Source organism: Peromyscus eremicus, chromosome 8a (assembly GCF_949786415.1).
Source record: "Peromyscus eremicus chromosome 8a, PerEre_H2_v1, whole genome shotgun sequence".
NCBI lineage: Eukaryota > Metazoa > Chordata > Mammalia > Rodentia > Cricetidae > Peromyscus > Peromyscus eremicus.
This window is the reverse complement of record NC_081423.1, coordinates 36,765,369-36,780,129: the sequence shown is the minus strand read 5'-3', so window position 1 is coordinate 36,780,129 and position 14,761 is coordinate 36,765,369. Positions and strand designations below refer to the sequence as shown.

The window sequence follows — 14,761 nt, the reverse complement described above, 5'->3', positions numbered from 1 at the left end:
AGATGGAGCTGAAAGATGTTGAAAGGAAAATTGCACAGCAGGCAGCTAAACTGCAGGGGGTAGACCTGGATCGAACTGTCCAGCAGGTCAACCAGGAGAAACAGGAGAAGCAGCACAAGCTGGATACAGGTAATGTCTGTCTGCTCACCCCACAAAGACTTCAGTGCGCCCCACATGCAGTTTTGTACCTGCTCTGTGAGAGTGCACAGCACATCCTTCTCTTCTCTCCTTCCAAGTAGCAGCTCTGTTTCCCTGCCTTGTGCAACAGACTTGGAATCCTAGAGGGTCAGATGAGCTGTGCTCGTTCTCAGTTGTACCTGTGAGAGTGACTGGGTGGGGAGAGCAAGCAGGGTACCCTTGTTGTATGCAGTGGAACCTACTGGAATTCAGCCTCTGAGTTCTTTATCTACAAGAACTCAAAAGGATGATAGCAGTGTTTTCTGTATGTTTCTGTTCAGTTTCCAGTAAGGTTGAATTGAACCGTAAGCTTATACAGGACCAACAGGAGCAAATTCAACACCTGAAAAGTAAAACAAATGAGCTAAAATCAGAGAAACTGCAGATATCCACGAATTTGCAACGTCGTCAGCAAATGGAGGAGCAGACTGTGGAATTATCCACTGAAGTTCAGTCCTTATACAGAGAGATAAAGGTAGGAATATGCATACATGTTGTTTTGTAAGTTAGTCCAGACACAAAATTCTCTTTATTGGTGTTAAGAGACATAGCTACAGTTATTGTGAGACGCAAATGAAAGTGTTAGGATGATTCTTCATGTGATTTCTGAGTGACAGAGTGGGTATTAATAAGTAAAGATTTGGGAAGAAAGAGTTGGGTCATGTAAAGAAGAACCAAGTGTGGTTAGGTAGTGAGTTTCATGTTACTAGAAATGGTCATATGTGGCTGGATAACTATGTACGAATTCTTGTCCCCAAGTGTCGCTCTATGGCAGACACCCATGTGTTACCACTACTTCATTTGATCCCACATTCAGTGTCAGACTGCTGCCAGTACAGTGAGCAGGCCTGGGGTGCGACAGGCACTGAAGTGCACCCGCTGGCTCTGTCTCAGTGAATCAGGGCAAAGGTCCTAATCCAGGCTTTCATAATTACAGTCACTCATTCAGTAAGCACTACCCAAGTCTGTTTAGCAGTAATTGCTATAAATGTTCCTTTATTTCTTAAATAATTTTGGATTAAATAATTTGGGCTTATCATATAACACAAAATAGCATTACCTTGTACTAGTCTTGACTGGTTAGAAATGATTTTTACTTAAAACATTGTCTCCCAGCCCTGTTGAGACAGGTAACAAAGTATCTCTTTGTAGAAAAAAGAAAGAGGGGTCTCAGAATGTCCCATGGTTGCTCAAAGGAAGGAAGGTTGATTGCCAGAAAGGTCTTCTGGCAGGAAGGCATTTGGCCTTCCATCTCACCACTGAATCCCAGCATGAGAATACACACCAGTGCTGAAGTCACAAATGAATGTCTCTGTCTACCTGTAACCTTTGTAGGTTCAGAACATGTTTCAAGATTTCAAGGTTCATTGTTTTAAACTGGTTATCATGTGTGCATGTTCAACATCAGTGTTACAAGGGACTTCGGATTAGTGCAATAGTTTATCATTTCAAAGTCCCCTTTCTTCCAGAATAGGTGTGGGCACACCACCGTCAATCAGTATGCTGTTACTACCATGAAAATAACTGCTTAGCTAACATGTAAAAAGGAATGTTGGACTGAATAAACCTTTCTAGTCTTTGATCACGTAGAGATGACATAGGTCTCCACTGAACTCGTGAAAATCCAAGCATAAGCCATGTGGTATAATTGGCATCACATGGCCTAGATGAATCTTATCATTTTGGTCATTTCTGGAGCTGGGCTAGGTTAGACTCTTGCCTACTCCATTTACTTTTGTGACATTGAACAAGTTACTCTTTGTTGCTTCTCTGAAATGTGTGGATAAAAACAATGGTGCCATCTTCATGGCCCTGTCAAGAGATGCACATAAGTCGACATTAAAGCCTGACACCTGGGACATTTTTACTAAGACTCTGGAGCCTGGGATCTGAAATAAGGTAATGGAGTGTTGCATGACTGGTCTGGCTTTGTGTGTGTGTTCAGGATGCCAAAGAGCAAATAAACCCTTTGGAGACAGCACTGGAAAAGTTCCAGCAGGAAAAGGAAGAATTAATCCACAGAAAGCAATCAAGTACCAAAATGGCTCAGGAGAAAGTAAGTTCTTGTTCACATATTTTGCTTACCCAATGCCTGTGTTAAACATTTATAGCACTATTATTTTACATAAATTAAATAACTTGAAAAAAGAAGAAAAAAAATTATGGAGTGAAGATTAAACTTAAAATGTTGCTTCTTTTTTGTTTTTTGTTTTTGTTTTGTTTTGTTTTGTTTTGTTTTTTGAGACAGGGTTTCTCTGTGTAGCTTTGTGCCTTTCCTGTAACTCACTTTGTAGACCAGGCTGGCCTCGAACTCACAGAGATCTGCCTGCCTCTGCCTCCAAAGTGCTGGGATTAAAGGCATGCGCTACCACCGCCCGGCTGTTTTTGCTTCTTGATTTAAAACAGAAGTTAAGAATTGAGACTAATCCATTCCCATTGATAAGAGATTATCTGACCTAAAATTTGATAGTGGTGTGTTGGTGGTGGTTTTTACTCTTTTAGGGGCCCACCACCCAGCTCCCAAATAAGTCATACACGGAGGCTTATTCTTAATTATAAATATCTGGCTTTAGCTTGGCTTGTTTTTTGCCAGCTTTTCTTATCCCATCTACCTTAAGCCTCTAGGCCTTTTCCTTTTCTATTCCTGTATTCCTTTCTTTGTTTCTTACTCCGAGGCTTACTGTGTAGCTAGGTGGCTGGCCCCTGGGTCCTCCTCCTTCTCTGGCTACTTCTTCCTGCCCAGATTTCTCCTTCCATATATTCTCTCTACCTGCCAGCCCCACCTACCCTCTTTCTTGCCTTGCTATTGGCCATTCAGTTCTTTATTAGACCATCAGGTGTTTTAGACAGGCACAGTAACACAGCTTCACAGAGTTAAACAAATGCAATATAATTATACAAAAGTAATACACCTTAAAATAATGTTCCTCAACAGTGGTGGAATATGGGACACTTGGTTTCAAAAGTTCTTTTTTTTTTTTTTTTTTGGTTTTTTGAGACAGGGTTTCTCTGTGTAGCTTTGCGCCTTTCCTGGAACTCACTTGGTAGCCCAGGCTGGCCTCAAATTCACAGAGATCCGCCTGGCTCTGCCTCCCGAGTGCTGGGATTAAAGGCGTGCGCCACCACCGCCCGGCAAGTTCTTTTTTTAAAAGCAGATTTTATTCTTTGAGAATTTGTGTATCATGTAATACATTTTGATCATATTTACCTTCTCATTCCTCCCACTAAAGTTTCTCCTAGATCCACCCCTTCCCCTTCCCCTTCCAAGTTCATGTCCCCCTTTCTTTCCATTGTGACCCACCACGTCCACTGTGTACCAGTCCTGTGCTGATGCACAGGGGGCCGTCCATAAAGAAGACTGGCTGTCTCTGGTCTCTGATTCCTGAGGCAGAGTGTCAGTATGTATCCCTGGCACTTAATATGTAGACCAGACTGGCCTTGGAGTCATGGTGATCTCCCTGTCACAACCTTTCTCCCAAGTACTAGGATTACAGACATGTCACTATACCCAACTCATCTAGTGTAAATTTTTGTTTTGGTTTTATGTGTATGTGTTTAAATTTAATGTTTTCCCACAGATCAGTGATATCAAAGAGAAGGTTAAAAATATTAATGGTTACATGAAAGACATAGAGAATTATATTCAAGATGGAAAAGATGACTATAAGAAGGTAATTTAAAACAAAATTATTACTTGTTTGTTTATATTTTCATGTACTTAATGATTTTTTTTCTTTTTTAGCAAAAGGAAACTGAACTTAATGAAGTTGTAGTTCAACTAAATGAATGTGACAAACACAAAGAAAAGATAAATAAAGAAATGGGAACCATGAGGCAAGATATTGACACACAGAAGGTAGGGCTTTCTGCTCACGGCATCACAACACTGTTTCTACAGTGAGTTCTGTTATAGTAGAAGATAAGTTGAGTGGAAATGCAAGTAGAGGAAAATAATTCACTTTTTTCTACTGAAGTAGAGTGTGAGGGGTGACACTCAGGGTTTTCTTGGCTGCCACACCAATGTCTGCACACGTGTGTGATGCACACACAGAAGCCATCAAAGAAACAACTTTAGTATCAACCTAACAAAGATGAACTTTTAAGAGTTAACCTACTTTTTTCCTTTCTTTATCTTATTCTTTATATTTTGTGAGCTACAGTTAGAATTCCAAAGGAAAATTGGACCCCAAAGCTTTTTACAACCAGTTAGTCAGCCAAGCACTGTCTTGACTTACGTACTCTTCACAATAACACTTTACAGCAGGTGGCATTATCACCATATTCCATGCAAACTGTGACTTAGAGAAGTTAAATGAGTTTGCCTAAAATTGCCCAGTTTAAAAATGAGAACCTTAGCCAGGCGGTGGTGGCGCACGCCTTTAATCCCAGCACTCGGGAGGCAGAGCCAGGCGGATCTCTGTGAGTTCGAGGCCAGCCTGGGCTACCAAGTGAGTCCCAGGAAAGGCACAAAGCTACATAGAGAAACCCTGTCTCGAAAAACCAAAAAAAAAAAAAAAAAAAAAAAAAAAAATGAGAACCTTGTGATTTGAACCTGCGTATGTCTGACTTCAGAGCTGTTGCCTTTTGCCTACTGTGCTTTTAAACTAAAGTAAGAATAGAAGCTATTAAAAGAAATACCTGTCTTTCTGATGATAGTGTGCATTCAGATTAGGAATGTTGTGTAAGAATCAGTGTTAACTACAGTGTGATGGCCTTTATAAAGAGCCCTTTCATGTTGTCATGAAAATCAATTCAAATGTTAGCTCACACCAGATGAAAGCAACCTTTCCATGTTCCTAATAAGGAAAAACTCTAGGCTCGGTTCTCCGTGGCAAGGCTTCAGAGCACAGCTGTCTTCAGTGTGTCTTGGGTCGCCTCAGCCACTGAACATTCACAACCATGTCACTTTGGTTACCTTCAGCTGCTTATAATAATGCTTCTCGTGAGTTTGCACAATGGTAGCCTTAACTTTTTCCTTTCTTCTTAAGAGTCTCACTATGTAGCTCTGGCAGACCTGGAACTCATTATGTAGACCAAACTGGCCTTGAACTCACAGAAATCCTCTTGCCTCTGCCTCCCAAGTGCTGGGATTAAAGGCGTACACCACCACACTCAGCTTTACCATGCTCCTTGATAATTTTTTTTTTAAAAAACTAAAAATAATGGTTCTTGGGAGCACAGTTGGGTATAAACTTTTAGCATGTGAGAGAAAGCCTTGTCTTCTACTACCCAGAGACTTCACTGTTGGAAGCAAAGTATTGTCCAAATTCTGTCCTTCGCTCCTGCTCCCACCGCACTGAGTATCTGCAAAGCTTCTTCCCCAGTGTCAGGTTCTAAATTATCCCTAACGTTTGTCTCTTGTAATTCATTGTTATCGCCAGGAAAACTATCGCGATAGTTGTTTGTCATTCTTGCCAAGTGACTGAATGTCTTTTTAAGGGTAAGACTACTTAGCATCAGCTGCGCAGTGGTGGAGCATGCCTTTAATCCCAGCACTCGAGAGGCAGAGGCAGAGGCAGGCGGATCTCTGAGTTCGAGGCCAGCCTGGGCTACAGAGTAAGATCCAGGACAGACTCCAAAGCTACACAGAGAAACCCTGTCTCAAAAAAAAAACAAAACCAAAAAAAAAAAAAAAAGACTACTTAGCATCAATAGCCAGTTTCTTTCTCCCTCCCTCCCTCCCTCCCTCCCTCTCTCTCTCTCTCTCTCTCTCTCACACACACACACACACACACACACACACACACACACACACACACAGGGTTTCTCTTTGTACCTGCAACCACTCTTGCTTTCTTGGAGCTTGCTCTGTAGACCAGGCTGGCCTCAAACTCACAGAGATCCATTTGCCTGTCTTTGCCTCCCAAGTGCTGGGATTAAAGGTGTGCACCACATGGCAACAGCCAGTTTCTTAATATTGCAGGTCAACGGGCAGAATCATCCAAACTCACAGCTGTGTGTTACTCCCCACTCCCCTGTGAGATTATGGGTGAAGTGTCCCTCATCCAAAGTGCTCAATGTTAGCAATGTTTCCAACTTGTAACTCTTTGGATTTTGTAATAATTACATAGACTCTACCAGTTGAGCATCCCTAGCCCAAAAATCTGAAATGCTGCCAAACCCATTGAGGATTTGGGATGTTCAGAGTAGGAACGCTCAGCTTGTATGTGCCAGCCTGAAGGCAGAGATTGTATCTGACACGTACTCTAAAGTATCTAATAGTCTGGGTACATATTAGGAGATGAGGGAGAAAGTAGGGGAAGAACTCTGCAGTTGATACTGATCTCTTGATTGGTTAAAAGTTTGTCTGTATACCATAAGAACATCAATATTATACATGTTAATGAAGTCTTACACTCTTCAGATCAGCAGGCTATGTAGCGGGGATCCTGGGGAAGATGATCTACTAGGTTGTAGGTATGAAATATGTCTGGGCCTGGTGCGGTAGTACAACACCTTTATCCCAGCAGGCTGAGGCAGGCAGATCTCTGAGTTCCAAGGCCAGCCAGGACTTCAAAGTGAGACCCTGTCTTAAAAATACATAATAATTAAAAATAACATTTGGTTAATTTTCCCATTTTAGATAATTATTTTGTGTGTATATAAAATAATCACATTTAATGACTTTTTACCAAATATATCAATATTTTATACATAAGTACACAAAAATACATGCTCTACTCATTTATTAAGATGCTCACCCCTGCCAAAGAAGAGCTCTTACATCATGGTCATGAAGGGGCCGTGCAAGCTGCCCTGTCCTTCTGTTCATCCTGTCCCACTGGCTGAATCTCCCTCTGGTCAGTTTAACATGCTTGTGAAGAAGGCAGTGTTACCACTACCTGTCTGCACGTGCCTGCTAGGGAGCTCGTGTTAGCAGCTAGTTTATCCGTGTTAACTGATGCAATGTTTACATCGTGCCTGCTAGGGAGCTCGTGTTAGCAGCTAGTTTATCCGTGTTAACTGATGCAGTGTTTACATCTAGATACAGGAACGGTGGCTACAGGATAACCTCACACTGAGAAAAAGAAGAGAGGAGCTGAAAGAAGTTGAAGAAGAAAGAAAACATCATTTGAAGGAGATGGGACAAATGCAAGTTTTACAAATGAAAAAGTATGTTTTAGTAACTAGTGTTCATTGTTTATTTTTGAGGTTTCCTTAAACAGCCCAGGCTGGCCCCAAACTCACGGTGCTCCTGCCTCCACCACTTGATGGTGGAAATTACATGCAAGACCACCACACTCAACATAAAATAGTGTTTGTCTCAATGAAGGTCTTTACTATTATAATAGAAAGAAACCGGGAGCTAGAGGGGTGGCTTAGTAGTTAAGAATACTGGCTGCTCTTCCAGAGGACCCAGGGTAGATTCCCAGCACTCAGTTTTCTACAATGGAGTGTCCTCCCAGATCCTTTCCACCCAACATTATGTTTTTCCTCTTTCAAAAAAAAAAAATTATAAAACCCACACACATACACTCAAGAAAATAAAAACAAAAGACCAACTGGGTGGTAGTGGCGCACGCCTTTAGAATCCCAGTACTCAGGAGCAGAGTCCGGATCTCTGTGAGTTCAAGGCCAGCCTGGTCTACAGAGTGAGATCCAGGACCGGGCACCAAAAACTACACAGAGAAACCCTGTCTCGAAAAACCAAAAAAAAAAAAAAAAAAAAAAAAAAAAACAACCAAAAGAAAGACCAACATGTCAAAAAATGCCAAAAGAAAATGAAACAAAACCCCACTCCACCCCACCCCCCCCCAAAAAAAAAAACTATGGAGGCTGGGTGTAGTGGCACATGGCTGTAATCCCAGCACTTGGGAAGTAGGGACAGGCAGATCTCTGTAAGTTCAAGGCCAGTCTGGTCTACATAAAGAGACCAGCAGCAACAAAAATTCATGAAGTTTCTTTTGGATTGGCCAACTACTCCTGGGCATGGGGCCTGCCCTGGAATGTGATTGATATCCCCAGTGACACTTCATTGTAGAAAATTGATTCTCCCTTTGTCAGCAGGTATTTATTGCAAATAGCTTCTTGATTAGGAGTGGAACCTAGTGTCCATTTCCTTTTCTCAGGGCTGCGACTTCATCTCAACTCAGACTTTCTTTTCAATTTATTCATTTTATGAGTATTTGCCCACATGTGTGTATGTGCGCCACATTCATATAGTACATGTAGAGGTGAGTAGATGGTGTTGGATCCCCTGGAGCTGGCATGAGGTGATTGCAAGCCACTGTGTGGGCTGCCAGGAGTTGAACCAGGATCCTCTGGAAGAGCAGCCAGTCCTCTGAAGTGTTGAGCCATCTCTCCAGACCAAGCTAGATTTTTTTAAAAAATAATTACTTTTGTGATGAAAACTTAGCAATTTTTTTAAGACAGGGTCTCACTGAACAAACCTTCCACTACTAGGAAATGACAGGAGTACCAACCAAATAGATAATCAGGACAACTATATAATAATGCTCATAAACTTGTGAGCACTGTCTAGCACATGTGCTTAATAAATAAGTTGATAAGTAAATGAAAAAATTTAAGGCATGTATTGAAGTCTGTATAATCTACCAGGGTACCAGAAAATCTTGAGTATTCCTTTTTGGTCAGAATTGTGATTTTTGTACTTGTGCAACAGAAACAGAATTTTTAATGAGTTTTACTGTAGAAAATGACTATTTAGTTTATTGCAGATAAAATTGCACTGTGTCTTTGACACTTGTAAATAAAACTGATTGAAACCTGTTATCCAGTAACTTCTCATTGTTGGCAGTTGGTAGTTGTTGCGTTCTTAGTTCTAAAGCAGAAGTGTGTGCCTTGGTTTCGTGAATCCCCAGCAGTGCTTTACATCGTCAGTATCCAAAAGCCAGGACCTTCGTGATGCTCATGTGTTGTGAAGATTCTTTATTCCTTGCACAAAAATTAGCTGCTTCCGAAACCTCCTACTGCAGAAGTGTGGTGGGAAGAGAACTAGCTCAGAAGCCTCAGAAAGCAAGGAGTGCCTCTGCATGTGCTCATCACTGAGGAGAATGACTGTCAGGGACTTTGTGCTTAGGTTGCCAAAAGCCCGACAGTGGTCCTCACCAATCATGTCCCCTTTCCTAGCGAACATCAGAAGTTGGAAGAGAACATAGACACTATAAAGAGAAATCACAGTTTGGCACTGGGGCGACAGAAGGGCTATGAAGAAGAAATTCTTCACTTTAAGAAGGAACTCCGAGAAGCTCAGTTTCGGGATGCTGAGGAAAAGTATAGAGAAATGATGATCGTCATGAGAACCACAGAGCTGGTGAACAAGGACCTGGACATCTACTACAAGACCCTGGACCAGTAAGTGCCTTGGTGTTTGTGCTCACTGCAGTGATAGCCGAAGGCACACTGTGATTGTCTGTTTTCCCGTTTCTGACTTTTCAGTATATGACATTTCATATATACCATGAATGAAAAAATACTTGCGTCTGTATGCATGTGTGCTTACATTATACAGCATACCTCCCCTAACCAGTCCAAGAACTTCACTGTTAACCACTGGCTGGCATCCACTTAGATGCTGACCCGTCTTAGCCTTCAGCCATCTCTGCTCCCGATTTCAATAACAAAGGTGTTTGCTTTCTCTGCTCTTAAAAACCAGGTGTAATACATGTGTGTTGTGTTCAGGCTTTTTAAAGGTGGCATCACATTTCAGGTACTCTTCGAGGAGCTGCTGCTTTGGGTTTGTCCTTTTTGGTATGGCTATAGTTCATCCATGCTCCCATGTACAGAATCCTGCTGTGAATCACTGCTGTGTCCCATTCTCCTGGGCTTACATCTTGGGGTCTTTCCTAACACAAACCGTGCCATAGGACACTCTTATGACATCTTTTGACAAAGAGATAGACTAAAGCTGTACATGTGGCAGTGGGTTGTGGGATAGGCTTGATTTTACAGAATGCTGTTTTGTTTTTTTTTAATGGTTTTTCTAGCCTAGCGTGGTGGCTCAGTGCCGATAAGTCCAGTAGGTAAGAGGCTGAAGCAAGTGAATTTCTGTTGAGTTTCATGTAATAGGTTTAAAATAAGAAACAGTTGTGACCTTTGTGTACAGTCCTCTGATTCATTTTTATTATTTATTTTTTTTTAAAGAATATTTTTAGTTGGGTGGTGGTGGTGCACACCTTTAATGGCGCATGCCTTTAATCCCAGCACTTGGGAGGCAGAAGCAGACAGATCTCTGTGAGTTCGAGGCCAGCCTGGGCTACAGAGTGAGTTCCAGGACAGGCTCCAAAGCTACTCAGAGAAACCCTGTCTCAAAAAACAAAAAACAAAAACAAAAACCAGAATAGAGTACTTTTATAGCTAGGCCTTTAATCCCAGCATTTAGGAGGCAGAGGCAAGTGGATCTCTGAGTTTGAGGCCAGCCTGGTCTACAAAGTGAGTTTCAGAACAGCCAGGGCTACACAGAGAAACCCTGTTTTAACCCCACCCACCCCCCAAAAACCCCTGTTTTTAAGTTACTGATTTTTTTGTTTTGTTTTTCAAGACAGAGTTACCAATCATACATATTGATGGGGTCAGTATGATATTTCCACATATGCATACGGTACGCACAGATTAGATCTCACCACCCCCTTCTCCTCTAGTTACAAGTGTTCTATTTTGGGGGACTTGGTGGGGAGAAGATCTCCCCTGTATCCCTGACTAGTCTGGAACTTTGATATGTAGACCAGGCTGGCCTCAAATTCACAGATCTGCCTGCCTCTGCCTTCTGAGGTCTGGGATTAAATGCATGCGGCCCCCGCGCTCAACCTCTTGAGGACATTTCCGGGCTGTGTATAGGAGGGACTGTGTAACACTGGCCCTTCTGCTGCTGTCTGTGGTTTGCTGCTCTCCTTTGGCTGTGTACCTGGGAGAGGGATAGCTGAGTGGGATGGCCAGTCTGTTTCTTGGTGCATTTTGGGGTTTTGCATGGGTTCCTGTGATCGAGTACAGGTCATCAGGCTTGAGCAGCAAGTGTGTGAGCCACTGAGCTATCTTGCTAGCCTGATTTCTTGAGTTTTTTGGGGTTTTTTTGTTTTTTGTTTTTTTTTTTTTTACTTGTTTATTTGAGTCAAGGTCTTACTGTGTAGTCCAGGCCTTGGACTGACAGAGATCTGCAGGCTTCTGCCTCTGGCGTACCTGCTGGGATTAAAGATGTGGGCCACCATGCCCAGCTATTTGTCTTTTGGAGAATCTTCAGACTGAAGTTCCTTCTGCATCCTTGTCAGCATTTGTCTTATAGAAATCATTCTAACTGGAGTGAGATGGTCTCTCATATATGGACAGTGTGTAATTCACTGATGGCAAATGATAGCAGTATATTTTCGTGTTTGCTGATCATTTGTATTTTGAAGTACCTATGCAGCTCATTTCCCCCTTCTTTAGTTTATTGAACCCCTGGGTTTTTTTATTGTTTGTTTGGTTTTTTGAGAGAGGGTTTCTCTACATAGCCCTGGCTGTCCTGGAACTCACTATGTAGACCAGAATGGCTTCAAACTCAGAGATCTGCCTGCCTCTGCCTCCTGAGTGCTGGCATTAAAGCCATGTGCCCCCACTGCTCAACAGACTGTTCATTTTTAAGTTCTATATATGTTCTAGATGTTTACCCTGCCAGATGAGTAGGTAACATTTTCCCCCATTCTGTAGACTCTTTGTTGATTGTTTCCTTTGCTGGGCAGAAGCTTTTTAATTTGATGTAATTTTTGTCTACTTTGGTTTTTGTTCCTGGTACTTTTAGTATCTTGTCCCACAAAAACAAACCCTTGCCTCTTACAGAGTTGTGTCTGATGCTTCCTTCTGCAGTTAAGTTTCAAATGTTAAATGTTACCTGTCATTGACTATTGTGTGTAGTAAGAGACAGGTCTAGTTCATCCTCTGCATCCAGAATCCCAGCTTTCTCTGTTCTTTGCCCACTGTCTGTTGTTAGCACCTTCATTGAAGACCAGATGACGTAGAGACATGCTTATATTCCTAAGCTCTCTGTTCCCTCTGCTGCTCTGGTGTCCGTCTCTGTCAGTGCTGTGCTATTCCGATTGCTGTAGCTGTTAGAGTATTCTGTGGTAATGTGATAGTCTTCTCTCTTGTCCTTTTGTCCAAGATTGCTTTGACTACTGGGGTTTTGTCTGCTTGCTTCCTCATTTTATAGGTCTATATGAATCAAGAACTTTTTCCCTAGTTACCTGAGGGATGTCATTGATACTTTGATATGGATTGCACTAAATCTGTATGTCAATTTGAGACGTAAGGGAACAATTCAACAATACTTATGCCCAATCTATTAATATGGACACAGACTATCTTTCCCCTCTTTTGTGTTCTCTTTGAGTTCTGTCATTGGTATTTTATAGTTTTTTTGTAGTGGTCTTTCTCCTCTTTATTTAAATATATTCCCAGGTCTTTGTTTCTTTTTTTATAATTTATTTTTGTTTTATGTGCTTTTATGTGTTTTGCATGCATGTATGTCTGTGTGAGGGTGTCAGATCTTGGAGTTACAGTTAGTCGTTAGCTATCGTGTAGGTGCTGGAAATGGAACCTGGGTCCTTTGGAAGAGCAGTCAGTGCTCTTAACAGCTGAGCCATCTCTCCAGCCCCCGGGTTTTTGTTTCTATAGCTGTTTTCAGTGAGATTGTTTTCATATCATTTGTTGCTGGTGTATGAAAATACTGATTTCTGTATGTTGATACTTGTGATGATACCCCATGATCTTGTCAGCCTGACTGCATTTAGAAGCATCTTGAAATCTTGGAGCCTGGGTGTGGTGGCTCATGCCTTTAATCCCAGACTTTGGAGGCAGTCACATCTCTGTGAGTTTGAGGCAGCCAGGTATACACAGTGAATTCTAGGACAGCTAGGAATACATAGACCATATCTTAAAAAAAAAAAAAAAAAAAAAAAAAAAAAAAAAAAAAAGGGCTTGACTATCTGAGTTCAGTCTCCAGAATCTACATGGTGGAAGGATAGAACCAACTCCTGCAAGTTATCATGACTGCCACATGCTCTGTGACATGAGCAGGCAAGCAAGCTAGCCTGTGTGTACACACACACACACACACACACACACACACACTCGAACAGCAAGCTAGCCTGTGTGTGTACACACACACACACACACACACACACACACACACACTCGAACAGCAAGCTAGCCTGTGTACACACACACACACACACACACACACACACACACACACTCGAACAGCAAGCTAGCCTGTGTGTACACACACACACACACTCGAACAGCAAGCTAGCCTGTGTGTACACACACACACACACACACACACACACACACACACACTCTCTCTCGAACAGGGACACAAATATAAAAGAAGCACCTAGATTAGTAGAGCACACCAGTGTGTCTGTGAGGGCATTTCTAGAGGCAGCTAGATCATCAAGGCTCTGTCTTAACCATTTTTTTAATCCATTCAAAATTTGAAGCTGGGGTGATTGTGCACCCCACTTATCCCAGCACTTAAGAGGTGGAGGCAGGAGGATCAGCTCCAGCTACATAGTAAGTTTAAAGCCATCCTAAGCTTCAGGAGACATTAACTCAAAAATGTTTGGGGTAGGTTGTTGGGAAATGGTGGAACGTGGTCACTAAAGAAGACAGTGTCGGGCCTGGCCTCATCTCTTTTCTTTGCTGCCTGTCTGCCGTGAAGTGAATAACTTCTTCTTTATGCCCTCCCTCTGTGTTTCTGCCTTGCCACAGACTTACAGACCATGGAGCCAGCTGACCATGCAGTGAAACTGAGCCAAACTAAGTCATCTCTCCCTCAGGTTGTTTATCTCAGGGATCTGATCGCACTGGATGCTTACTAATCAATCTGGTCTGCCATATCTCTAATTAGGATCTAATTCAGGTCTTGAAACAAGGCATATGGTTAGAGAGCCCTTGTCTAGAAGACTGTGTCCATTTGTCTGCTTCCTTGAGTCATTCTGTCCTCCCAGCTCCATCCTGTGTGCCTGTAGGAGTGTCCTGTCCTCTGCTTGTGTTTAGTTCTTTAACAACAGGTGCTGTGGAGCTAGTAGTCTTAGCACCGACTTGTGTGCGGGAAAGAACAGGATCCTGCTGGCGGGGGTGCTGAAGCGTGCAGGGCAGATTGGCAGGAAGAAGCTACCGTGTGGAGTACAGTCAGAGATACCGTAGGGAAAGTAAAACTGGGAGTTCCAGACAAAGACAACCTATAACACGTGTTAAAATTACTGCCTCTGGAAAAAGAATTTTAACCCTGTTGTAGTAGGTAATTATTCACCACAACCTTCTGTTTCCTCATCTATAAAATGGGAATAAAAACATTTATACCAACATTCACTGTAGAGATAGTTACAAGACAAACTCCAAGACCGTTTAGAATTAATCCAGCTTCCTCTGCCGTGTTCCTTTCTCCTGTCCTTCACTCCCCTGCCTCTTTTTCGTGTGTGTGTGTGTGTGTGTGTGTGTGTGTGTGTGTGTGTGTGAACAGAATTTCACACATACCCAGATTTGTCTGGACCTTCCACTGTGTGGCCCAGGCTGCCCTGGAATTTGTACTAGTCTCCTTCCCTGGGTCTCCCAAGTGCTAGAATTCTGGGTCTGAGCCGTTCCTGGC

General features: G+C 42.4%; 1 protein-coding gene across 1 annotated transcript in view; it reads left to right on the top strand.

Annotated features, from left to right (window-relative positions):
- The window catches only part of Rad50 (RAD50 double strand break repair protein), a 58,952-nt gene that overhangs the window by 26,735 nt on the left and 17,456 nt on the right, over positions 1-14,761 (top strand). The window contains exons 15-21 of the mRNA XM_059270550.1: positions 3-129; positions 459-652; positions 2,123-2,233; positions 3,756-3,848; positions 3,920-4,033; positions 7,163-7,290; positions 9,268-9,492. Of these exons, the coding sequence (XP_059126533.1) occupies positions 3-129; positions 459-652; positions 2,123-2,233; positions 3,756-3,848; positions 3,920-4,033; positions 7,163-7,290; positions 9,268-9,492 (992 nt within the window). The remainder of the gene's footprint in view (positions 1-2; positions 130-458; positions 653-2,122; positions 2,234-3,755; positions 3,849-3,919; positions 4,034-7,162; positions 7,291-9,267; positions 9,493-14,761) is intronic.